General features: G+C 43.3%; 2 protein-coding genes across 2 annotated transcripts in view; both read left to right on the top strand.

The window, feature by feature from the left end:
• The window catches only part of LOC141111675 (uncharacterized), a 133424-nt gene that overhangs the window by 104456 nt on the left and 1407 nt on the right, over nucleotides 1–27561 (top strand). Inside the window, exons 56-68 of the mRNA XM_073603824.1 lie at nucleotides 571–717; nucleotides 2788–2989; nucleotides 4022–4149; nucleotides 5058–5195; nucleotides 14606–14807; nucleotides 16173–16291; nucleotides 20544–20681; nucleotides 21442–21643; nucleotides 22332–22465; nucleotides 23760–23897; nucleotides 25714–25909; nucleotides 26008–26084; nucleotides 26442–26690. Of these exons, the coding sequence (XP_073459925.1) occupies nucleotides 571–717; nucleotides 2788–2989; nucleotides 4022–4149; nucleotides 5058–5195; nucleotides 14606–14807; nucleotides 16173–16291; nucleotides 20544–20681; nucleotides 21442–21643; nucleotides 22332–22465; nucleotides 23760–23897; nucleotides 25714–25909; nucleotides 26008–26084; nucleotides 26442–26690 (2070 nt within the window). The remainder of the gene's footprint in view (nucleotides 1–570; nucleotides 718–2787; nucleotides 2990–4021; nucleotides 4150–5057; nucleotides 5196–14605; nucleotides 14808–16172; nucleotides 16292–20543; nucleotides 20682–21441; nucleotides 21644–22331; nucleotides 22466–23759; nucleotides 23898–25713; nucleotides 25910–26007; nucleotides 26085–26441; nucleotides 26691–27561) is intronic.
• Nucleotides 26573–27561, top strand: part of LOC141111914 (uncharacterized) — a 118084-nt gene continuing 117095 nt past the window's right edge. Inside the window, exon 1 of the mRNA XM_073604126.1 lies at nucleotides 26573–26690. The gene's annotated coding sequence lies outside the window, so the exon portion shown is untranslated. The remainder of the gene's footprint in view (nucleotides 26691–27561) is intronic.

Below are 27561 nucleotides of genomic sequence, written 5' to 3'. Positions count from 1 at the left end.
CAAGGTCACATCCAACATTTGTTGTCGGATCGTCTGTACGTGGCATAACTCTGAAGTGGGCATAGACCATTTGTGAAGGAGGACACATTTTGTCCTTTATTTACAACTAAAGTGTGGAGAGCACAAAGATACCTGAATGCCCCATATCACCACATCTATGTAAAGTAGTATGTTTTTTTCTACTTTTACATTTTCATATATAATTTACCTTAGGTTATTGTATCTTCTTGGAAAGTATTCTTTGGAGTTGGGCTTTAATGAATTACTTACTTTAGGTACATACAGCTATATGTCCATCTAAAACTATGCTGTCCACGTGGTGATGATGCTGCTATTAGAGATTTATCTGTAGAACAATTAGCTTTGCCATTCTAATAAGTAGAAAATTAGGTATCTACTGACAGAATCCGAAGCTAAGATCAAAATAATACAGTTGAGATAAACAAACATTGCAATAATACTGCTAGTAATAGAATGAATCATACATGTATTTTTTTTTTATTTAGCCCACATTTAAACTTTAACTTACCTGTAAATGGAGATGTGATACTGATACTATTTTTTTTTCAGATCCTGCAGAGATACCAGGCAGCATGCAGATTGTTCACTCCTCCTCGAGGGATGCTATGGACATCACCTTCCAAAATTTTGAGACTCCAAATGAACCCGTAGTGGCTTATGCCATCATCATGACAACCGATTTAAGTGGTAGGAACAGTAAGCTTTATAGAATTATACTAACTATTGGCATAACTGCTAAACTCAAGGAATGTGGGGAATAGGGCGCTCTGGTTAACAAGGAGACTTTAACAAATAGTACATGACTGGCTCTAGAAATGTGATTAATGCACCACAGGAGCACTTCAGAAGAGGGACACACACTCTATGGGAAAAACAAAGCAGAGTAGAAGGCGCTTCTAAGTGCAGTAATAAAAGACTTTAATGACAAGGAAGGGGTTAAAAACAATTACAAGGTGGAAGTAAAAACAGGCATATCCATGAATCCATAACGAATGCCTCCTGGAAGTGAAGACAGCTGCAAGTGGAAGTTCCAGCCGACCAGAGGTAGGAAACACTGTGTCTCTGATCCAAGATGGAGAGCCATGCTGTCAGGGCCAGCATGGAATACAGGAAACTGGAAGTGAAGTCAGAGTGGGCAGGACACATTTTGGAGCATGCCCAGTTGTTCCTTCTTCTAACCAAGTGGATTCATTGATGTGCCTGTTTTTCACTTCCATCTTGTAAGTGTTTTTAACCCTTTCTTGTCATTAACCCCTTCCCGACCGCCGCACGCCCATATACGTCAGCAGATTGGCACGGGTGGGCAAAAGGGCATACAGGTACGTCCCCTGTAAGATGCGGCATTGTGGGCGCACGCGCCCGCCACGTTCTCCGTGACAGTGACCGCGGGTCCCGCGAACTCGATGTCCGCTGGGTGCCAACGATCCTGTCACGGAGCAGAAGAACGGGGAGATGCCTTTGTAAATAAGGAATTTCCCCATTTTGCCTAGTGACATGACAGAGATCACCACTCCCTGTCATCAGTAGGAGTGATCACTGTCATGTGAGTAGTAGCCCATCCCCCCCACAGGTAAAATCACTCCCTAGGACACACTTAACCCCTTGATCACCCCTTGATCGCCCCTAGTCATTAACCCCTTCCCTGCCAGTGTCATTTACACAGTAATCAGTGCATTTTTATAGCACTGATGGTCCCAAAATAGTGTCAAAAGTGTCCAATGTGTCTGCCATAATGTCACAGTCACAATAAAAATCACAGATCACCGCCATGACTAATAAAAAAAAAAAAAATTAAAAAAAATGCCATAAAACGATCCCCTTTTTTGTAGACACTATAACTTTTGCGCAGACCAATCAATACACGCTTATTGCGATTTTTTTTTTTTAACCAAAAATATGTAGAAGAATACATATCGGCCTAAACTGAGGTAAAAAATTGTTCTTTTATATATTTTTAGGGGAGATTTATTACAAAAAGTAAAAAATATAGCTTTTTTTTTCAAAATTGTCGCTCTCTTTTTGTTTATAGCGCAAACAATAAAAACCGCAGAGGTCACATACCACCAAAAGAAAGCTCTATTTGTTGAGATAAAAGGACGTCAATTTTGTTTGGGGGCAACGTCCGTGCAATTGTCAGTTAAAGCGACGCAGTGCCGAATCGCAAAAAGTGCTCTGCTCAGGAAGGGGGTAAATCCTTCCGGGGCTGGAGTGGTTAAAGTGTATAATTACTGCACTTAGAAACGCCTTCTTCTCTGCTTCGTTATAACTGCTAAACTGAGCATCATTTAAACTGAATAGTCTTCCATTTTTGTAAAGAAAAAGTTGTTGTAGTCTATTTTGCTTTAACTGTAGAGGAGCTGTGATATGAACCACTCAAAGAGTTCATTGGTTTCAATGAGTCAGTTGACGTGTAGACTTGCTTTGTGATCAATACAGCACAACCATTGTGTGACTATATAGAACAGAAAGCAGATCCAGAATATGTAATGAGCTAACATGGCTTCCTTCATATTTAAAAATGATGCCTAGAAACATGACTTGATAACATTATTTAAACAAGGGTAAATTCTTTATTTAAAGGGATGCTTAAACCATTAAGTATTCTCTTCAAAATAAGACAAGATAAAAATTAAAATAATGATGTTGAAGAAAAAATAAAAATAAAACGAAGATGAATCTATCAAATATAGAAAATATTTTGGCAATGAAAGTATCTTCTTTGGTCATTTGTCATGCTATCCCATTATTATTTTTTTTAAATTGCAGGCAGCAAACCAGCTGAAGGGTCTTTATCAAAAACATATAATGATTTCAAGAATGGTTTGACCAGCACTTATGTGACCTCTGTCATTGAGCAGCAGAAAATCCAGAACGCTGACCAATTGAATAAGATAAGTGTCCAGGTGGGGGATGGAACTGTTTCAAGGGGATATGTCAATGGACCATTGGACCCCACATTACACTACAGGTAATGGAGTTGCTTTGATGTCCATCCAATGAGATGTGCGTTCAGCAGCAATTGGGTTATTTTAGCAAAATTTTACAACATAGGCATGTCATACTCAAGTCAGTGATAACATGATGATCAAGTGGCTTTTCTATTAAAGGGTTGGCACGGGCAACTATTGTGGCTAGGGTTGGCTTTATTTTTCAACAATGCCATTGATCTCAATGTCAGCACTGGGATGGTGATCACATGATTTTCTTAGAAAACAAATCCATGTTTTTTTTTCATATTCTCCAAACTATGGACCGGGGGCCGGATGAAGCCCTTTGCTTGCTTTTGTCTGGTCCTTGGGGCATTATTCCCCTCACTGTCAGCCACAGTGAGGCATATTTCCTGCCACTGACAACAGGGCACTATTCCCCCCACTGACACCAATGATGGGGCACTATTCCACCCACTGACACCAATGATGGGGCACTATTCCCCCCACTGACACTAATGATGGGGCACTATTCCACCCACTGACACCAATGATGGGACAGTATTCCTCCCACTGGCACTAAATGATGGGGCACTATTTCTTCTACTGACACCAGTGATGGTGCACTATTCCTTCCACTGACACCAATGATAGGGCACTATTCCTTTCACTGACATCAATGATGGGGCACGATTCCATTCACTGACACCAATGATGGATCATTAAACCTCCCACTGACACCACTGACACCAATGATGGAGCACTAATCCTCCCACTGATACCAATGATGGGGCACTATTTCTCCCTCTAATACTAAAGAGAGGACACTGTTTACTTCCAGTAGCACCAGGACATTTTCTTCCCCTGCTGGCCACAATCCGCCCCCACCTAAAGTTTGAAGGACAGTAAACAGGCCCTTTGTTTAGAAAGTTTGGAGACCCCTGCTCTAAGCAGTTTGCATAGTGAAAAATAAGGAGTGTGGATGAAATGTCAGTGAAATTGTTACATTTTCTGCTAAATCCTTCCTCCCAAATAATAAAATAAATTCTGAATGCCGATCTCTCGACTTTTAGGGTCTACCTAGTAGGCTTTACCGATATAAGCTATGATCCAGCCACAGGCACTATCAATGAAGATCAGTCAACAGCAGCTGTTACCAGCTTTTCTGGTTCTACTTCAACAACTTCTACTTTTAGAACAGGTATGCATTGTAATGTATTTACAGTTTACATTTTTCAATTATTATTTTTGTGCTCTACATTATTTAGTTTATCACTTATACCTTTAAGAACATCTGCAGCCTCCAGCTCCCCAAGTCTATTTCTAACCTTTACCTAAACCTTTCCCCGGAAGCTGAATCTTGTTTCAAAATAAAATACCTTGGCAATGTACCCTAATTCCATCTGTCTTCTGGACCATCCGGTGGTGGTTTGGGTCCTTGCTTCTCCTTCCAGCCATGATGAAGGGTGGTCCTGACTGGCACTGACTGGCACTTATGTTCTTTGTTTATCAATTGTATCCTAAAGAATGCCTCCTGTCTCCCAGACCTTTATTACTCCTCTAAACCCTTCCCCTGGCACCCACACCATGTTTAGAAATAAAATTACCTCAAATGTGCCCTAATTCTATTTGTCTTCTGGCCAGTCCAGTGATGGTTTGGGCCCTTTCTTCTTCTGTCCGGCCATGGTGATGAGTGGTTCTTATGGCAGCACTGATTGGCACTTGCATAATGATGTGTAAGCTCTATTCAATATTGCAGTACCATGAGCTTGGGCTGCTGTAATGATGCACCCCCAAGAGGTGGATCCATGAAAGCCTTTGCTCAAGGATAAGAGATTGAATGACAAGGCCTTTCATCCAGGCCTGAAGTGGGCATCTCTAAATGATGGAGGACACAACCAGTCCTCTAGGACCGATGACAGTTTAAATTTGTAGGCGGTTGAAGTCAGAGCATACCAGAGAGCCCCAGGCCCCAGACTCAAAAACAAAAACTGTAATCTTACTGCTACTTACAAACTGAATCATTATGTTATTTTTCCGTTTAGCCCATTTTCAACTTAACCTACCTGTAAATGGAGATGTAATACCTATTTCTGAATTACTTTTCAGAACCTGTGGAAATACCAGGCAATGTGCAAATTGTTCGCTCAACCTCGAGGGATGCTATGAACATCGCCTTCCGAAGTTTTGAGACTCCAAATGGACCCATAGTGGCTTATGCCATCATCATGACAACTGATTTAAGTGGTAGGAACAGAAAACATAATAGAATCATACTAACTAGTGGCATAACTATTACACTGAGCACCATTTATACTGACTGGTCTTGCATTTTCTGAAGAAAAAGGTTGCCCTACTCTAATTTGCTTTAACTTTAGTTAAGATGTATATTGGATTCAAAGAGTTGATCGTCTCATAGATGTGCATTGTGAGAAGAACTAGTAAAGAATAACTATTGCGTGACATTGCAAAGCAGAAAGCAGATCTAGAATACGTAATGAACTAAAATGGCTTTCTTCAGGTACAGCTATTATTACAAATTATGACTAGTAAACACATATTGGTAGCATTTCATTATAATGTTTGCTAGGTGACAAGGCTAAATTAGGCACCACATCCCTGGAATAGTATTCACAGAACAGCAGATATTTGATGGGATTTAAACGGTGCCAAGAGACAGTAGAGAAACAAATGATAATATAAGCAGCAATAAATGAATACAAATACAATTCATAAATTGAAATCACTAAGTTCATATAAGTCCATATAAGTGAAATAGCATGGTGAATAAATAACCCATGAGGGGAAAAAAAAACAGTCCAAACAGGTGAAATGAAATCACAAGTGTTTAGGTAAAAATGTTGAAATTGAAGGTTAGGGATGAGCCGAACACCCCCCGGTTCGGTTCGCACCAGAACCCGCGAACGGACCGAAAGTTCGCACGAACGTTAGAACCCCATTGACGTCTATGGGACTCGAACGTTCGAAATCAAAAGTGCTCATTTTAAAGGCTAATTTGCATGGTATTGTCCTAAAAAGGGTTTGGGGACCCGGGTCCTACCCCAGGGGACATGTATCAATGCAAAAAAAACTTTTAAAAACGGCCGTTTTTTCGGGAGCAGTGATTTTAATGATGCTTAAAGTAAAAAAAAAAAAGTGAAATATTCCTTTAAATATCGTACCTGGGGGGTGTCTATAGTATGCCTGTAAAGTGACGCATGTTTCCCATGTTTAGAACAGTCCCTGCACCAAATGTCATTTTTAAAGGAAAAAATCTCATTTAAAACTGCTTGCGGGTTTAATGTCATGTCGGGTCATGGCAATATGGATGAAAATCAGTGAGGCAAACGGCATGGGTACCCCCCAGTCCATTACCAGGCCCTTTGGGTCTTGTATGGATATTAAGGGGAACCCCGCACCCAAATTAAAATAAGGAAAGGTGTGGGGCCACCAGGCCCTATATACTCTGAACAGCAGTATACAGGCGGTGCAAACAAGACAGGGACTGTAGGTTTGTTGTTAAGTAGAATCTGTTTGTAATTTTGAACATTTTTAACGTGTTTAGCTCCAGCCAAAAAATCTTTTCTAAGCTTTTTGGAAAACATAGGGAAGGGTTATCACCCCTGTGACATTTGTTTTGCTGTCTTTCCTCCTCTTCAGAAGATTTCACCTCACTTTTTTGTCCCAATGAAAAATGTTTTTTGAAAATTTGGGTTTTTTTGTGGAACAAGGATTGGAAAGCATCAGTGGAAAGGAGAAATTGTTTTCCCATATTAACTCTTACAGGAGAGAATTTCCCTTCCTAGGGGTAGATTTCATCTCACTTCCTGTTGTCTCCTTCCGTTTGCAAGTAGGAGTCGTTTGTAAGTTAGATGTTTGAAAGTAGGGTCCTGCCCTATATACTCAGCAGAAATTTGGGCCTTAGGTGTTGCTGTGGCCACAACACTGTAAGCCCTCACAGGGCCCTGCTGTGAAATATTAGATCAAGAATTGTAATTACATGCCCCTGTTGAACAGGAGCTGAAAAATTAGGCCTTAGGCACTGGTGCTGGTGCCACAACACTGCAACCCCTCACAGACACTCTAGTTGGAACGCAGGAACGAGCCCTGCTGCAAATTATTGCTTCAAAAATTGTAATTACACGCCCCTGTTAGACAGGGGCAGAAAAATTGGGCCTTAGGCACTGGTGCTGGTGCCACAACACTGCAACCCCTCACAGACACTCTAGTTGGAACGCAGGAACGAGCCCTGCTGCAAAGTATTGCATCAAAAATTGTAATTACACGCCCCTGTTAGACAGGGGCAGAAAAATTGGGCCTTAGGCACTGGTGCTGGTGCCACAACACTGCAACCCCTCACAGACACTCTAGTTGGAACGCAGGAACGAGCCCTGCTGCAAAGTATTGCATCAAAAATTGTAATTACACGCCCCTGTTAGACAGGGGCAGAAAAATTGGGCCTTAGGCACTGGTGCTGGTGCCACAACACTGCAACCCCTCACAGACACTCTAGTTGGAACGCAGGAACGAGCCCTGCTGCAAAGTATTGCATCAAAAATTGTAATTACACGCCCCTGTTAGACAGGGGCAGAAAAATTGGGCCTTAGGCACTGGTGCTGGTGCTACAACACTGCAACCCCTCACAGACACTCTAGTTGGAACGCAGGAACGAGCCCTGCTGCAAAGTATTGCATCAAAAATTGTAATTACACGCCCCTGTTAGACAGGGGCAGAAAAATTGGGCCCTAGGCACTGGTGCTGGTGCCACAACACTGCAACCCCTCACAGACACTCTAGTTGGAATGCAGGAACGAGCCCTGCTGCAAAGTATTACATCAAAAATTGTAATTACACGCCCCTGTTAAACAGGGGCTGAAAAATTGTGCCTTAGGCACTGGTGGTGGCGCCCAGAACCAAAAATGTTCTTACAAGCTATCAGCGTGATGATTGAGGAGGAAGAGGATAATTACTCAGGGATAGTCACTCAGCATCAGCATAGGCAGTCTTTGAAGGGATCTGAGATTTCAAAAAAAATTATTCGGTTACATCAGCATCAGGTGCTTGGTAGCTGGTGGTGATCCAAGACTCATTCATTTTTATGAAGGTCAGCCGATCGACCGAGTCGGTGGACAGACGCACCCTGTGATCGGTTACCACGCCTCCAGCAGCACTGAATGTGCGTTCCGAAAGAACGCTGGATGCAGGACAGGCCAGTAGCTCAATTGCATACTGTGCAAGCTCTGGCCAGTGATCCATCCTCAAGACCCAGTAACCCAGAGGATTTTCGGTGGGAAAGGTGTCCAAGTCTGATCTTGCCCCTAGGTATTCCTGCACCATGTAAAACAGACGCTGGCGATGGTTGCTGGAACCGATCATACCTTGGGGCTGCGGACCAAAAAATTGTCTGAACGCATCGGTCAGACGGCCACCTTCTCCACCGCTCCTTCTTTGACTGACCGAAGCCTCAGCAACACGTTGTCCAGAAACAGGAGTTTGTAACCTCCCAGTCTCTGGGAACGCGTTGCACAGACCTTTCTGCAAGGCCTCCCGAAGATGTTTCATCCTCTGCTCCCTCTGCGATGGCAAGATAAGGTCCGCAACCTTACCCTTGTAACGTGGATCAAGGAGGGTTGCCAGCCAGTATTGGTCCTTCTCCTTGATACCACGAATACGAGGATCCTTACGCAGGCTTTGCAGGATCAGGGAGGCCATGCAGCGTAGGTTTGCTGAGGCATTTGGTCCGGAGTCCTCTGGGTCACTAAGAACGACATGGTCCGCAGCCACCTCCTCCCAGCCACGTACAAGTCCATGTGTTTCTTGGGACTGATCCCTTAAAGACTGCTGCTGATGCTGAGTGCCAGGCTCCACCTCCATACTGACACAATCTTCCTCCTCCTCCTCTTCCTCCTCGTCCTCTTCCTGTGTGATCGGCGGGCACGCAGGAACACTGTCTGGATAAAGGGGGCCTTGAGAGCTAAGGAAGTCCTCCTCTTCCTGCCTCTGTTCTGCCTCAAGTGCCCTGTCCATTATTCCACGCAGCGTGTGCTCCAACAGGTGGACAAGGGGGACAGTGTCACTGATGCATGCACTGTCACTGCTCACCATCCTTGTGGCCTCCTCGAATGGTGACAGGACAGTGCATGCATCCCTGATCATGGCCCACTGGCGTGGGGAAAAAAAACCAAGCTCCCCTGACCCTGTCCTGGTGCCATAGTCGCACAGGTACTCATTGATGGCCCTCTGCTGCGTGTGCAGCCGCTGCAGCATGGCCAACGTTGAGTTCCACCTGGTGGGCATGTCACAGATTAGGCGGTTCTTGGGCAGGTTAAACTCCTTTTGGAGGTCCGTCAGCCGAGCACTGGCATTATATGACCGGCGGAAATGCACACAGACTTTCCTGGCCTGCCTCAGGACATCCTGTAAGCCCGGGTACCTGCCCAAGAACTGCTGCACCACCAAGTTAAGGACGTGAGCCAAACAGGGCACATGGGTCATTTGTCCCTGTCGGAGGGCAGAGAGGAGGTTGGTGCCATTGTCGCAAACCACCATTCCTGCCTTAAGTTGGCGTGGCGTCAACCACCTCTGAACCTGCCCCTGCAGAGCTGACAGAACCTCTGCCCCAGTGTGGCTCCTGTCCCCCAAGCACACCAGCTCAAGCACCGCATGGCATCTTTTGGCCTGCGTACTTGCGTAGCCCCTTGAACGCCTACGGAGCACCGCTGGTTCCGAGGAAGAGGCCATGGAGGAAGAAGAAGAGGAGGGGGTGGAGGAGAGAGGTGTGTCACAATCAGCATTTTGGAGGCGTGGTGGCGGAACAACCTCCAACACTACTGCACCTTGTCCTGCATCCTTCCCAGCTGCCAGCAGAGTCACCCAATGCGCCGTGAAACTTAGGTAACGTCCCTGTCCATGCCTGCTGGACCATGAGTCAGCGGTAATATGCACCTTACCGCTGACCGCCCTGTCCAGCGAGGCATGGACATTGCCTTCCACATGCCGGTAGAGAGCCGGAATCGCCTTCCGTGAGAAAAAGTGGCGTTTGGGTACCTGCCACTGAGGAACCGCACATTCCACAAACTCACGGAAGGGGGCAGAGTCTACCAACTGAAAAGGCAGCAGTTGAAGTGCTAGCAATTTTGCCAAGCTAGCATTCAACCGCTGGGCATGTGGATGGCTGGGAGCAAACTTCTTTCGGCGGTGCAGCAGCTGGGGCAGGGAAATTTGCCTGGTACAATCTGACGTCGGTGTACCAAAAGCAGATTGCCCACAAGTACTTGGCTGTGACACACCTAATTCTACACCTTCATTCCTCTCACTGCAGGTCTCAGAGAGGACTGAAGGTCTAGTGGGGTTGGAAATCTCAGCTGATGAGGAGCAAGGAGAGATCCTCTTTGTTCTTTGGTGTGGGTCTTTTAGATACGCTTGCCAACGAACTGCATGGCAGGTCAACATATGTCTGGTCAAGCATGTGGTACCCAAGCGGGAGATGTTTTGGCCACGCGAGATACGCTTGAGACATATGTTGCAAATAGCAGCGGTGCGATCTGATGCACTCGTCTCAAAAAAGGCCCACACCAAAGAACTTTTTGAATAACGCGCAGAGACTGCAGCGCCCTGCACATGTGGAGCTTTGGGGTGTGATGCAGTCAATGTGCTGCCCTTAGGCTGGCCCCTGGAGGGCATCCTGCCTCGTTGGTGATGTGCTGCCGCCTCCTCCTCCTCCTCCTCCTCCTCCTCCTCCTCTCTCCTATCAGGCACCCACGTTGAGTCAGTGACCTCATCATCCCCTCCCTCCTCATCACTGGAGCAAACCTGGCAGTATGCTGCAGCAGGGGGAGCATGACTGCCAGATTGCTGTCCTTCTTGGGCACCCCCTCTGTCCGCGCTCATGTTACTGCCTTCATCGAGCTCAGTATCGTCATCAGAGCCTTCCAAACGCTGGGCATCCTCCTGGAGCATGTACCCAACACTGTGGTCAAACAGTTCGAGGGAATCCTCATGAGGACATGGTGGAGCTAGGGAAGGAGTCACTGATGACATTGAGCTGAGGGAAGAGGCCGCTGCTTTGCCAGACAAAGCACCCTGGGCATGGGTGAGAGAGGATGAGGAGGATGAGGACGGCTTGGTCATCCACTCGACCAAGTCTTCCGCATGTTGCGGCTCAACGCGGCCAGCTGCCGAAAAAAAGGCCAAGCGTGTCCCATGGCCACGTGCTGATGAGGATGCACCGTCTCCACGACCAGCACTAGACACAGAGCCTGCTTGCCCTCTTTTATTGGCTTGTGACTGTCTGCCTCTCCTTCTTGGCCTTCCAGACATACTAATGGCCTGTAGCTGCACTAAGCTGGGATAGAACACCTGTAATTTTCTTCAAGTAGCTTTATATACTGTAACCAGACAAGCCTGCCTGTCAGTAGGAAGATAACAGGAACGGATCTAGCTGAACACTGTGAGCAGGACGCACTGTACTAAATGTAAATAGTCTAGCTGCCTGACCGTGGTACTAATAGGATCAAATAGAACACCTGTAATTTTCTTCAGGTAGCTTTATATACTGTAACCAGACAAGCCTGCCTGTCAGTAGGAAGATAACAGGAACGGATCTAGCTGTACACTGTGAGCAGGACGCACTGTACTAAATGTAAATAGTCTAGCTGCCTGACCGTGGTACTAATAGGATCAAATAGAACACCTGTAATTTTCTTCAGGTAGCTTTATATACTGTAACCAGACAAGCCTGCCTGTCAGTAGGAAGATAACAGGAACGGATCTAGCTGAACACTGTGAGCAGGACGCACTGTACTAAATGTAAATAGTCTAGCTGCCTGACCGTGGTACTAATAGGATCAAATAGAACACCTGTAATTTTCTTCAGGTAGCTTTATATACTGTAACCAGACAAGCCTGCCTGTCAGTAGGAAGATAACAGGAACGGATCTAGCTGAACACTGTGAGCAGGACGCACTGTACTAAATGTAAATAGTCTAGCTGCCTGACCGTGGTACTAATAGGATCAAATAGAACACCTGTAATTTTCTTCAGGTAGCTTTATATACTGTAACCAGACAAGCCTGCCTGTCAGTAGGAAGATAACAGGAACGGATCTAGCTGTACACTGTGAGCAGGACGCACTGTACTAAATGTAAATAGTCTAGCTGCCTGACCGTGGTACTAATAGGATCAAATAGAACACCTGTAATTTTCTTCAGGTAGCTTTATATACTGTAACCAGACAAGCCTGCCTGTCAGTAGGAAGATAACAGGAACGGATCTAGCTGAACACTGTGAGCAGGACGCACTGTACTAAATGTAAATAGTCTAGCTGCCTGACCGTGGTACTAATAGGATCAAATAGAACACCTGTAATTTTCTTCAGGTAGCTTTATATACTGTAACCAGACAAGCCTGCCTGTCAGTAGGAATTTAACAGGAACGGATCTAGCTGAACACTGTGAGCAGGACGCACTGCACTAAATGTAAATAGTCTAGAAGATAACAGGAACGGATCTAGCTGAACACTGTGAGCAGGACGCACTGCACTAAATGTAAATAGTCTAGAAGATAACAGGAACGGATCTAGCTGAACACTGTGAGCAGGACGCACTGCACTAAATGTAAATAGTCTAGAAGATAACAGGAACGGATCTAGCTGAACACTGTGAGCAGGACGCACTGCACTAAATGTAAATAGTCTAGAAGATAACAGGAACGGATCTAGCTGAACACTGTGAGCAGGACGCACTGCACTAAATGTAAATAGCAGGAACGGATCTAGCTGAACACTGTGAGCAGGACGCACTGCACTAAATGTAAATAGCAGGAACGGATCTAGCTGAACACTGTGAGCAGGACGCACTGCACTAAATGTAAATTGCAGGAACGGATCTAGCTGAACACTGTGAGCAGGACGCACTGCACTAAATGTAAATAGTCTAGAAGATAACAGGAACGGATCTAGCTGAACACTGTGAGCAGGACGCACTGCACTAAATGTAAATAGCAGGAACGGATCTAGCTGAACACTGTGAGCAGGACGCACTGCATTAAATGTAAATAGTCTAGATAGAAGATAACAGGAACGGATCTAGCTAAACTGAATACAGTGTATATATATATATATGCAACACCTGGGATGCATATATATACACAATACACTGTAAGTGCAGCTAACTGACTGACTGTTCTGCCTAATCTATCTAACTCAAATCAAATGACACTGTCTCTCTCTCTCTCTATCTCTCAGCACACCGGAACACACACTACACAGGGCCGCCGTGCAGGCGGCCTTATATAGTGTGGGGTGTGTACTAAATCCCCTGAGCCATAATTGGCCAAAGCCACCCTGGCTTTGGCCAATTACAGCTCTCTCTACTGACGGCGCTGTGATTGGCCAAGCATGCGGGTCATAGTGCATGCTTGGCCAATCATCAGCCAGCAATGCACTGCGATGCCGCAGTGAATTATGGGCCGTGACGCGCCACACGAATTTAGCGCGAACGGCCCATAACGTTCGCAATTCGGCGAACGATCGAACAGCCGATGTTCGAGTCGAACATGGGTTCGACTCGAACACGAAGCTCATCCCTATTGAAGGTATATTCGACCTCTGGTAAGAGTATCTAATTCTTTTCATTGGTGGTGGATTTACAATTTATGGTGATTTCTTACTGGATGGTGGCCTATCCTACAGAGGGCGAATATATATTTAATTTCAACATTGATTTCTACCTAAACACTTGTGATTTCATGTTTGCAGCTTTTCCTAATCCGGTGAGCAGCGCAGTGCACATTTTGAAATTTAGATTAACTTATATTATAAAACGTCATAGTTTAAACATGATTAAAATCAACCAAATAAAATCTAACATATGCCAGTTGTATGGTGTGTTTTACATGAACAGTAATAACGTGGTATCTGTTCCTGACATGTTTCGCTGATTAGGGCTTCTTCGGGGGATTTGAAGACCACTACTGATATGAAAGCCAATTAACCACCAACCAGGCTGTCTGCACAGTATGGGGAGGAGGACACCATGTGGCTCCAGCCACAAGCGCGACCTATATAATGTAACATCATGATCCAGTTTGCCTACACAGGGTATCGGTTTTGGTTATAAAGTCAGACGCTCTTGATTAAACTCTTTACAAACTACACATTGTATTGGTCTTGGTGTGTCTCCTGTGGCCACACTCTACCCTCTTCCCCATACTGTGCCTGGTTGGTGACCATTGGTGGTTAATTGGCTTTCATGTCAGTAGTGGTCTTCAAATCCCCTGAAGAAGCCCTAATCAGTGAAACATGTCCGGAACTGATACCACGTTATTACTGTTTAAAACAAACCATTGATCATATAACTGGCATATGTTAGATTTTAATTGGGTGATTTTAATCATGTATAAATAAACTAGGAAGTTTTATATTATCAATTGTCTCTTGGCACCGTTAAAATCCCATCACATATTGGTAACAGTATTTTAAAAAAAATGTTTACAAACCAAATATTAGGTATTCCCTTTAAAATAAGACAGCTTTTTTTCAAGAAGAAGAAAATGAGAGGAGGTTAAATATATCAAATATAGAAAATATTTTGGTGTTGTAAGTATTTTTATTGGTCAATTGTAATGAAATCCCATTGGTCATTTTTTTTATCTTACAGGAAACAAACCAACTCAGGGGTATTTAGCAAAAACATATAATGATTTCAGGTATGGGTTGACCAGGACTTATGTGACCTCTGTCATTGAGCAACAGAATATCCAAAACAGTGACCAATCGAATAAGATAAATGTCCATGTGGGAGATGGCACTGTTTCAAGGGGATACTTCAATGGACCATTGGACCCTGCATTACACTACAGGTAAGTTGCTTTGACATGCATCCAACAAGATATGTTGTAAATGTGAATTTTCACCTTGGTGAAGAATCAGCAACAACTGATTATTTTAACAAAATTTTACAACCTAGGCATGTGATCCTCAAGTCAGTGATGAGATGGTGATCATGTGGCTTTTTTATTAAAGGGTTGGCACTAGGGTAATTAGTATGGTTAGGGTTGTCTTTGTTTATCAACAAAGCTATTAATCAATGTCAGCACTTGGATGGTGATCACATGGCTTTCCTAGTAGAAAAATCTATTTTTTTTGTATCACTCCAAGCTGCTGTATGATAAAGCATGGGGATATTGTTGATTAGACATGTGCACAGCCAAAAAATGTGTTCATTTTTGTTTTCGTTTCATTAGTTTATTTATTTTTTTTCGTTTTTTAGGTCATTCATTATGATTGCAATTCGTAAATTCGTACATTCGGAAATTCGTACATTCGGAAATTCGTACATTCGTACATCCGGAAATTCGTACATTAGTAAATTCGGAAATTCGTACATTTGTAAATTAGAAAATTTGGAAATTTGTAAATTCGAAATTTGAAAATCCAAAAACCCGAAAATTCGAAAATCTGAAACAGTAACTAACTATTAAATTATAGGTATTGTAAATTCCTTTCAAATTTGGCTCAGTGAACGTAACAAATACGAATTTATCCGAAGTTACGAATTATCCAAAATAACGAATGCTGCATCTAAACAAATGGAACGGAACAAAATTAATAATAAATAATAATAATAAAAAAGTTTTTTTTATTATTATTATTATTATTGTTATTTATTATTATTAATTAATTACGTTCCATTCGATTGGATACGGCATTCGTTATTTCAGATCATTTGTAACTTCAGATACATTTGTATGTGTTACGTTCACTAACAGCCAAATTTGAAAGGAAATTACAATACCTATAATTTAATAGTTACTAGTAATAGTAGTTAAGTTATTATTAGTTAATTATTATTTCAGATTTCCGAATTTCCGAATTTACAAATTTCCGAATTCACTAATTTACTAATGTATGAATTTACGAATTTACAAATTTTTTCGAATTTACGAATATTCAGAAAAATTTGTTAAATGGGTTTTCATTAATTCGGATATTCGGAATTTGTCGAAATTCGTTAAAAAACGAATTTGTACCGAAACGAATTGCACATGCCTATTGTTGATGAAATGCCAGTGAAATTAAAACAAATCTATGTTTTTGGTATGCCTGTAAGCAGCCTGCATGGTGAAACATCAGTCAATGTTGATTCAATTTCTGTAAAATTTTACATTTGCTGCAAAATCATTCCTCCTAAATAATAAGATGGACATCGGTCTCTTGACTTTCAGGGCCTACGTAGTTGGCTTTACTGCGATAAACTATGATCCAGCCACAGACATTATCAATGAAGATCAGTCAATAGCAGCTGTTACCAGCTTCTCTATTTCTACATCAACAACTACTACAGGTATATACGTAATTGTAATGAATTTATAGTTAGTATATTTAACATTTTCTATTTCTCCTTTAGTTTTATCATTTATCTTAAAAAAACAACTGCAACCTCAGCCCCCAAGTCCTTCCCTAATTCCTCCCTAAACACTTCATCCGCACTTTTTCCTAAAAAGTACCCTAATTCCATCCATCTTTTGACCAGTCTGGTGATGGTTTTGGTTTTTCTCCTTTGTCCAACCATGGTGAAGGCTGTTCTTACTTCAGCACTGACCGGCATTTGCATATTGATGTGTGTAGTATACCTTGTTCAGTGTTAAACAAAACCAAAGAAATTCCCAGCTTAACTTACCGACCTGCCTGCAACCAACCAAATTATCCAAACAGTTTGCGTTAAAAACAGGCGTTTAGTCTGCAAACATTTGCAAATACATGCGTATACTGCAATATTATCTGCAGTCCTACCTCTATATTTTGAGAACCTCCACAGTGGAAGCACATGCATTATAATGGATAGGCAGAGGGCAGATGAGCCTGGAGGGAGCCCACCCCTTATTAAAGTCACAGGTGTGCATTGGACACCCAGCATATAGCACAATGTCAGCAAAGGTGTCCAGTGCGTCCCCTCACCAATAATTCAACAGTACAAACAAATGGCCATTGCCCTCACCTAAAACTGTCCTTTGCAGCAAGGAGCACAGGGAAGGGCAATGCATGAAAACCAAAACCAAAGAAATTCCCAGCTCAACTTACCGACCAGCCAGCAACCAACCAAATTATCCTGTCTAACAGTATGAGTTAAAAACGGGTTTAGTTTGCACACATTTAAAAATCCATGCATAAGCTTCAGAGCCCCTTCAAGGCACCCAAGTATTTTCTGCAGTCCTAATTTTTAATTTTGAGAGCCTCCATGCATTATAATGGATAGGCAGAGGGCAGGTGAGCCTGAAGGGAGCCCACCCCTTCTTAACCACTTACGGACCACCCGCCATCGTTATACATTGGTACTTGTAGAAGAGGTATATTGTTGTTATGGAAGCAGCTAGCTGCCATAACCCCTGTATCCTCTTCTTCAGCGGGCGGTCAGCTTTCAGATAAAAGTGGTCTCTGCCGGGGATTCACAGTGAGATTACTTTTATTACCAGCGGGAGAAGGCCCCCCCTGCCGCCACGCTTCGGTGCCCTCCGCTGCCCTCCGCCGCTTACTGGAGCCGTCGGTGGCGGCGGTCAGGTCCTCTTCCACGTGTGCTATGCAGATGAGTGAGGGGAAGATGGCCCCCACCCGTCTCCATACCATTGCAGGGCGGAAGCAGCGTCAAAACGTCACTTCTGCCTATAGCTGTTAAATATTTTTTTTTTTTTTTTTTTAATTTATTTTTATTTTTTTTGCATTTTTGTGTAAATATGAGATCTGAGGTCTTTTTGACCCCTCATCTCATATTTAAGAGGTTTAAGCAACCCTGTTACCAGATTTGTCTAAACTGTCAGTTATATAATATTTTAAGATGATGTATCTGCTTAAAAATTAGTAGTTGGAGTTGGGCTTTAATTATTTTGTTGCTAACTTTAAGTTCATTTAAAGCTCCATGTCCATCTAACACTACCCTCTTCACATGTTGGACAACACTGCTGTGAGATTTGCAGTATGTAAGCCTCTATGTGTGTACACATTTAGAAGATTATAGGGGTATCATCATCCTAAATTGAATAAAAATTAAGCATAACTAGGGGTGACCCCTACAAAACCCCCAGAAGGTAGAACAATGGACTATCTCAGTACCAAATTATCACACAAGAATCTTAAAAGTATATACATTTTATTTGTACACTATTAATTCAAAAGACATAGATGCACAAACAGTAAACAGCAATTCATGATAACCTCAACAGACAGTAAGTTATACAAGTACGTCCAACTGGTCACATAGTACAGTGGCGTCTCTAGAGTTGGTGTCACCTGATGCGGTAAAACATGGTGTCACCCCCCCTCCTGTCTAGGCTGTCCTGCAGGCAGCGCACGGTCATGGGGCAAACCCCAAACCAGCCCACGTAAATAGTGTAGGGTGATATAGTGGCAGGTTAGAGTGGTATAGTGGCAGGTTGGGGTGGCACAGGGCAGGTTGGAGTGGCACAGGGCAGGTTGGAGTGGCACAGGGCATGTTGGGGTGGCACAGGGCAGGTTAGAGTGGCACAGGGCATGTTGGGGTGGCACAGGGCAGGTTGGGGTGGTACATGGCAGGTTAGAGTGGTATAGGGCAGGTTGGGGTGGCACAGGGCAAGTTGGAGTGGTATAGGGCAGGTTGGGGTGGCACAGCACAGGTTGGAGTGGTATAGAGCAGGTTTGGGTGGCACGGGGCAGATTGGGGTGGCACAGGGCAGGTTAGGACTCTATGCAGTAAGAGTGTGTTGTGCAGTAAATTACAGCATGCCTCATGCCTGTAGATGAAGACTTGGGCGGGTCCTGGCAGGATGTATAAAGTGGTATAGTGGCAGGTTGGGGTGGTATAGGGCATGTTGAGGTGATATATTGGCAGGTTTTGGTGGTATATTGGAAGGTTGGAGTGCTATATTGGCATATTGGGGTGGTACAGGGCAGGTCGGGGTGGTACAGGGCAGGTTGGAGTGTTATAGGGCAGGTTAGGGGGGTAAAGGCAGGTTGGGGTGGTACAGGACAGGTTGGAGTGGCACAGGGCAGGTTGGGGTGGCATAGGGCAGGTTGGGATGGCACAGGGCAGGTTGGTGTGGTACAGGGCAGGTTGGGGTGGCACAGGGCAGGTTGGAATGGTACAGGGCAGGTTGGGGTGGCACGAGGCAGGTTGGGGTGGCACGGGGCAGGTTGGAGTGGTATAGGGCAGGTTGGGGAGGCACAGGGCAGGTTGGAGTGGCACAGGGCATGTTGGGGTGGCACAGGGCAGGTTGGAGTAGTATAGGGCAGGTTGGGGTGGCACAAGGCAGGTTTGAGTGGCACAGGGAAGGTTAAGGTGGTACAGGGCAGGTTGAGGTGGCACAGGGCAGGTTGGAGGTGCACAGGGCATGTTGGGGTGGCACAGGGCAGGTTGGGGTGGTACAGGGCAGGTTAGAGTGATATAGGGCAGGTTGGGGTGGCACAGGGCAGGTTGGGGTGGCACAGGACAGGTTGGAGTGGTATAGGGCAGGTTGGGGTGGCACAGTACAGGTTGGAGTGGTATAGAGCAGGTTTGGGTGGCACAGGGCAGATTGGGGTGGCACAGGGCAGTAAGACTGTGCTGTGCAGTAAATTACAGCATGCCTCATGCCTGTAGATGAAGACTTGGGCGGGTCCTGGCCTCTATCTCCTTCAGCTGCGGGATCAGCCAGTGTGAAGGGGTCTGTGGGAAGAGTGGAGGAGGTGGCACGGCCACACCCATCTCTGCCCACCAACTTCGGCTGCCTCGGGAGATATTGGAGATCCCAGAGTGACAGCTTAACCTATTATAGGTAGCCTCCCCCGCACGGCTGGATGCAATGCTCACACCGCTCCGCTGCAATCTATATAGTATAGTGTTTATCGACGTGTCACCCCTCTGGTGGGTGTCACCGGGTGCGGCCCGCACCCCCATAGCAACGACACTGACATAGTAGCCTCAGACAAATGCTGAAGGCATTTGATTAACAATGTGCTGTATATCCTCTACATGTTTTTCGCGGCTGAAGCTGCTTCTTCAGGAGGTGTTATACATAGTATCATCTACAACAAAGCAAAAGTTTCATTATGCCAAAATATCAATAATTGGTAGCGAGGGGAAAAAGGTCACAAATTACTTACCCAAGAAAAACCAGAGCCCAGATGACCATCAAGGTAGGGACGCCACCGGGGCTCCCTCGCAGCGGACACGGGGGGAAAACTAGTAAGTATGCCAGTGTAACAATAATTGCTGAAAAGAGATAAGATATAATGTACCAGTTGCTTGGCAAATATCCGTGTCAAAACTGCGGTGTGGGGTGGTAGACAAAGCATAGGGGAGCCTTGGAACCCAAGGGAACAGTAGGAAGGGGATAGGGGGAGAGGATGAGATTTCATTGTAGAACAATTAGGCGCATCACCCTTTAAAAGGGAACTGAAAAAATAAGGAATCTACTAGCAGCCGCAACAAGTACTAACACATTACAAGTGGGATGTTGAAAAACAAAACATGCAATTTTACTGCTGGTGACCAACTTCATCTTATGTAATTTTTTAATTTAGCCTACACTTACACTTTAACTTACCAATAAATGCATATGTGATACTGATGTTGAATAATTTTTCAGGTCCTACAGAAGTACCAAGCAGTGTTCAGGTTGTTCGCTCATTTTTGGGAGATGTTATGAACATCACCTTCCAAAGCTTTGACACTCAATATGGACCCACAGTGGCTTATGCCATCATCATGACAACTGATTTAAGTGGTAAGGACAGCAAACTTAATACAATCATCCTATCTAGCAGCATAACTGCAAAATTGATCAAATGTATTATGTATACAATGTAAATGTATTTACGTATTTCAAATGTTTGACTTCTATATACTGTATATCAGGACTCAAAATTTCAAATCCTGAGCTACTAGGCAGGCCCTAAGACTCCTTTCACACTGTGCCGCCACTTGCGTCAGCGGTGGCTTACCGTCATTTTAGCGGCGCTATTCGGCCGCTAGCGGGGGCGGTTTTACCACCCTGCTAGTGGCCGAAAAGGGGTCAAATCCGCCCGCAAAACGCCGCTGGAGTGGCGTTTTGCCAGCGGTATCGCAGCGATGCCCCATTGATTTCAATGGGGAGCAGCGGTGGAGGAGCAGAAGGATCAATTAAGCAGAACCGTAAGCAGAACCGTTGTTTGACTCTGCTGAGCAGAAAGCAGAACCATAATATGAAATGAGCTAACATGGCTTCCTTCATGTACATTTGGAATTACAAATTATGTCTAGCAACACATCTTTACAACATTATTTAAACAAAACAATCTTTTTTACAAGGACACCTAAAATATTAAGCATTCCATTTAAAAAAGATACATTTAAAAAAAAAAATTATAATTTGAGTGGCCGAATCTATGAAATCTATAATAGTGAGGCCGAATCTATGAAATCTAAAAACATTTTGGTGTTAAAAGTATTTTCATTGCTCATTTGTCATGCTATCCCATTGGTCATTCTTTTTATTTATCTAACAGGAAACAAACCAATTAAAGGGTCTTTATCAAAGACATATAATGATTTCAAAAATGGGTTGGCCAGTTCTTATGTGACCTCTGTCATTGAGCAGCAGAATATCCAGAAAGCTGACCAATTAAATCAGATAAGAGCCCATATTGGAGATGGCACTGTTTCGAGAGGATACGTGAATGGACCGTTGGACCCCACATTACAGTACAGGTAATAGAGTCGTTTTGACCTCCATGCAATGAGACACACCTTATGTTTACAAATCCAGAATTGCTCAGACACCAGAATGAATCTATGTTAGAATGCCTGGTGGTGGAATAATTTGAAAAAAAAATATCAAATTTTATTAAAGCGTTCTATATAATAATTAGTGAAGAGCAAAATTGTGAGTTTTCACTCTTGGTGAAATTTCATCAACAATTAAGTTAATCCTGCAAAATTTAACAGAATAAGCATGTCATTCTCAAGTGACTGATAAATTGGTGATCATACAGTATGTCATGGGTGCTCCAGCTGTTGCCAAACTACATGTCCCATCATGTCTCTTCCTTTGGGAGTCATGCTTGTAGCTCTTAGCGGCTTGCAATGTGGCAACAGCTGGAGGGTCACAAGTTGAGCACCCATACAGTATGTCTTTTTCTATCTAACAGCTGACATTAGGTTAAGTGTTAAGTCTAAAGTGAACTTTCTTTATAAACAAAATGATTGAACTCAATGTCAGCACTTGGGATGGTGATCACATGGCTTTCCTGGAAAACAAATCTGTTTTTATTCCTCTAAGCTGTCTGCATCACGAGACATAAGGTTAACATTGATGAAATTTCAGTAAAATTGTTATATTTGCTGCAAAATCACTCATTCCAAATAATGAGATAGATGCTGATCTCTTGACTTTCAGGGTCTACATAGTAGGCTTTACCTCTATAAACTATGATCCAGCCACAGACACTATCAATGAAGATCAGTCAACAGTAACTCTTACCAGCTTCTCTGGGTTTGCTTCAACAACTACTACTATCACTACTAAATCAGGTATATACATATTGTAATATATTTAGAGTTTACATTTTTCACAATTTCTATTTATGCTGTGTTCTTTATCCAATCAGTTCACTTACATTTTAATGAACTGATCTGCAGCCTCTAGCCGTTCAGTCCGCCCCACCCCTCCCTAAACCCTACCTCCAAACAGCGCCGATTGGTACTTGCATAACAACGTGTGTGCTCTTCTTAGTGTTGCAATACTGTGAGTTCCACGCTGTTGTAATAATGGATCCCCAGGGGGTGGGTCCATATCAGCCTTGGCTTAAGTCTGGTACACACTACTAGTTTTTTTTTTTTTTTCGTTCAACGCAACGTGTTAAATGAAAAAAACTGGTAGCTCAGGTTGGAGCCCCTGTACTAAGAATTCAATGTTAGTACAGCGATCTCCCCTGCTGTGCTATGTGGTCTGACAGGAGGACAGCCCCCCCGCCAGAACACTCTGATCAGTGCTCTCAGCCATTGGCTGAGAGCGCTGATCGTGAGCCAGTCATCAGATCTCTTTTGGTCATGACCCTTCGACAGACATATCCCCGACATATCCCAGTCCCTGCTACTGCAATACAGTATAAGCAAAAGATTAGGGTCCATTGACTATATATATGGACATGACCACATTTGGTTAATGATGTCACAGGGATCACAGTGACATCATTGACAAAATATGGTCATTTTCATATATGGTCAATGATGCCCCAGCTGTCAACCAATTGCCTTGTCTTTCAGCAGGAGGAAAGCAAACAGACTAGATGTGTCTCAGTTTTTTTTTCTTTTGGTGGGTCAATGGGCATAAGGCATCATCACTGAAATGTATCTACATCACTGGACAACACGATTGACATTGGCTGTACATCATGGGACATTTTCTTGGTTCTTTTAATTAAAAAAACTTGTCAAAAACAGTGTTTGTGATTTTTTTTATAGTTTAATTTTTGTGAATTAGCAGGAGGTACTATGTACCCCATACATATTCACAAAGGGGGCTAGTTTCTAGGTGCCTCCTTACTGTTAAAGGGGCTTCCAGATTCCGGTAAGACCCCTGACTGTAGACCCCCATAACCACCAAGCCATGGTTGTGGGGAAGAGGCCCTTGCCTCATCAATGTGGAGACAAGTTGTTTTGCCAGGGTGGGTTACACGGTCAGGGGTCAAGCTCAGAGACCAGTAGCTATAGCAGTAAAGATGCTCCCACCGATCTGATGGAGAACCATAGTACATACATTATAAGTGTACATTCACAAAGCACCTAAATGGAAATGTGATACTGATACTGAATTATTTTTCAGTTCCTACGGAGATACCAGGCATTGTGCAGATTGTTCGCTCATCCTCGGGGGATGCTTTGAATGTCACCTTCCAAAGTTACGACGCTTCGTATGGACCCATAGTGGCTTATGCCATCATCTTGACAATCGATTTCAATGGTAGGAACAGCAAAATTAACAGAAATATATTAGCAGCATACTGTAACTGGGAAACTGAGCAAATGAAGTGTATGCACTTTAAATGTTGTAGTGGGGACCAGCTTTAAATGGTAGAATTTAAATGGTTGTAAACCTTCGAAATGGAAATAGAACAAAGAATATCTTCTATAATGTGTACCAGATATACAAGTAAAACCTATGTAGGAGGATTTGTTTCATCTCTGTTTATCATCTGAGGCTGTTCACTTCACTGGGGGTATGTGAGTGTTTACAACCACTTTAAACTTGTCTTCATTTCTCCTCCATATGACCAGCATGTCATCTATATATATTTTCCAGAAACTCCTGCATGCCCTCCCACCATGGCGTATTCCCAATAACCCAGGTGCCGGCAAGGGTAGGCTGGGCCACATGGGGCTCCCATGGCTATGCCTCATGTTTCCCAATAATATCTAACTGCAAACTGAAAAAAATTATTCTGCAAAACAAATGTCATTAAATTTAGAAATCAATTCATTAAGCTCTGGTCAATTGACCTGTAAGAAAAATTCAACTACCTCCAACCCTACCCTTAGGGATAGAGGTATACAATGATTTAACATTGAAAGAAACCAACACATCACTCTATTCCAACTGCGTTGTATTGAGAAGTTAGTTAGTATGCCCTTACGATCTTTAAAATAAGAAGGGACTCGTGTAACAAGACCTTGCATTCTGTCCACATACTCACCTACCAGATGATTGGCAACTTCCCCACTGCCCTAAAGAGGAAAAGGTGGCAAAGTGAGTCTAAACAAAAAGAGGAGCTGCAGAATGTCTACTACTTACTATAAGATGTAAATTGACTATCCTTGAACTTTTTGAAAGATATGTTATGCTGAGTCTAATTTGCTTTAACTGTAGTTGAGATTAGCCACACAGAGTTGGTTTAAATCAGTCGGCCTACTTGTAGACTTGCATTTCGAGACAGATCAGTAAAGCATTGTGTGACACTGAAGAGCAGAAAGCAGATCCAGAATACGTAATGAGCTAACATAGCTTCCTTGACACCCACTTAAAATTACAAATTTTGACTGGAAAATACATATTAGTAAAATAATTTTAAAAAATAATTTATTTTCTTTTGATGCCTCATTTGTAATAAGCAAACATGGCTGCCTTAATGTGTATGTACAGTATAATTGCAAATTATGCCTTAAAACACATCTTGATAACTTTATTCAAACAAAGCAAATCCTGTTTTAGGGGGATACCTAAAACACACTAATGCCGCGTACACACAAGCGGACTTCTCTTTGGACTGAACTCCAAAGGACTTTTCGACGGAGTTCCGACGAAACCGACTTGCCTACACACGATCACACCAAAGTCAGATCCTTTTGAACGTGATGACGTACGACCGGACTAGAATAAGGAAGTTCATAGCCAGTAGCCAATAGCTGCCCTTGCGTCGTTTTTGGTCCATCAGACTAGCATACAGACGAACAGATTTTTCGATAGGAATCGAGTCCGTCGGAAAGATTTGAAACTTCTATTTCTAAGGTCCGTCAGATTTTTAGACAGAAAAGGTCCGATGAAGCCCACACATGATCGAATTGTCCGACGGATTCGTTCCGTTGGACCTTTGATGCCGAAATGTCCGGTCGTGTGTACCCGGCATTGGTATTCCCTAAAAATTAAACCAAGGATTTTTTTTAAGATAAAAGAAAAAGTGAGGCTGAATCCAATATAGAAAACATCAATTTGGGGTTGAAAGTATTTTCATTAGTCATTTGTCATGCTATTCCATTTGTCATTATTTTTTTTTATCTTATAGGCAGCAAACCAACTGAAGGATCTTTATCAAAGACATATAATGATTTCAAGAATGGGTTGACCAGAACTTATGTGACCTCTGTCATTGAGAATATCCAGAAAGCTGACCAATCGAATAAGATAAGCGCCCGCGTGGGAGACGGCACTGTTTCAAGGGGATACGTCAATGGACCATTGGACCCCGCATTAAACTACAAGTAATGTAGATGCTTTGACCACCATACAATGATATACCCCCTTACTGTTTACAATTCCAGAATCACATTGCTCAGGCACTAGTATGAATCTCTGATAGATTAAATGGTGGTGAAAGAATTTGTAAAGATCCAAATATAGATTTTAAGAAAGATCTTTATATGATAGTTACTAGTGGTGAGCAAAATTGTGCATTTTCACTTTGGAGAAATTGCAGAAACAATTTGGTTGTTTCAGCAAAATTTAACAACATAGGTATGTGATCTTAAAGTCAGTGATAACATGGTGATTATGGGGCTTTGTTTATCAAATGGTTGGCATTAGGGTTGTTTCCCGACATTCGGCCCTTGTGTACCTGGCTTTAGCGTTAAGCCTGGGGTTTGCTTTGTTTAGTATTTAATTACTTATTATTTATTAACAAAGCCATTGATTACGATATCAGCACTAGGATGGTGATCACTTGGCTCTCTCACATGGCTTTCCTAGATAACGAATCCGTGTTTTATTGTTTTTTTGTTGTATTCCTCTAAGCAGTCTGCATGGTGAAACCTGAGGTTAATATTGATAAAAATGTCATTGCAATTGTTATATTTGCTGCAAAATCACTTATCCCAAATAATAGGATCACTGCTGATCTCTTGACTTTCAGGGTTTACATAGCAGGCTTTACCGCTATAAACTATGATACAGCCACAGATACTATCAATGAAGATAAGTCAACAGCAACTGTTACCAGCTTCTATGGTTCGGCTTCAACAACTACTACGATTACTGCTAAAAGAGGTATATACATAGTGCAATGTATTTACTGTTTACATTTTTTACAATTTTTATTTGTGCTCTGCATTCTTTAGTTTACTTTATCATTTATATCGTTAAGGGCATTCTTAGCGTCTAACTCCCCAGTCCTTTCCTAAACCTGCCCACACACCTATTGTCATGTACCTGTAATCAGTCCAGTAGTCAGCGTGGCAGCGGTCAGCAGGTCGATGTAGCAGCAGAGCAAGCTGGTGGCAGATAAGCTGGCACAGAGTTTGGCTGGCAGCAGACTGTGGTAGGCAGCTGGAAGCAGGAACCAGATGAGAGCTTTCTGGACTGAGAGCTGTAGCAGGCTGGATGAGCAAGATGCAGGGTTGGACAAGCTGGGTCAGTAACAGTCGGGCAGATCAGGCATAGACGGTAGACAGAAGGATGGTCAGGTCACAAGCCAATTCAGCAATGGGAAGTCAATCAAGCAGAAGCAGAAGCAGATTCCAGAGACAAGCCGAGGTCGGGGCAGGTAGTAGACAAACGCAGGTCAGAAGTAAGCCGGAGCAGGATCAGAGGTCAACACAGAAATCTGCAGACCAAACAGTAATGAGTCAATGCAGAAGCCTGTTCAAATAGCCCATTTGATGCCAACATTAGTGACAAGTGTGCTCATTGATGCCCAGGCCATTGCTGGTCTGCTGCGATACTCCGTCTGCACTATGGAAATGCCTTCCCTGACACCTAATTTTTTTTTAAATCCCTAAAATGTAAATTAATTTCTTCTGTCTTCTGGTCAGTCCGGTGATGATTTCCGGTTCTACTCATGGTGATGGGTGGTCCTTACTGCAGCACTGATTGGCACTTCCATGATGTTCTCTCATTTCAGTGTTGCAGTATTATGAAC

This window comes from Aquarana catesbeiana, linkage group LG11 (assembly GCF_042186555.1).
Source record: "Aquarana catesbeiana isolate 2022-GZ linkage group LG11, ASM4218655v1, whole genome shotgun sequence".
Taxonomy (NCBI): domain Eukaryota; kingdom Metazoa; phylum Chordata; class Amphibia; order Anura; family Ranidae; genus Aquarana; species Aquarana catesbeiana.
This window is presented reverse-complemented; position numbering and strand designations above follow the sequence as displayed.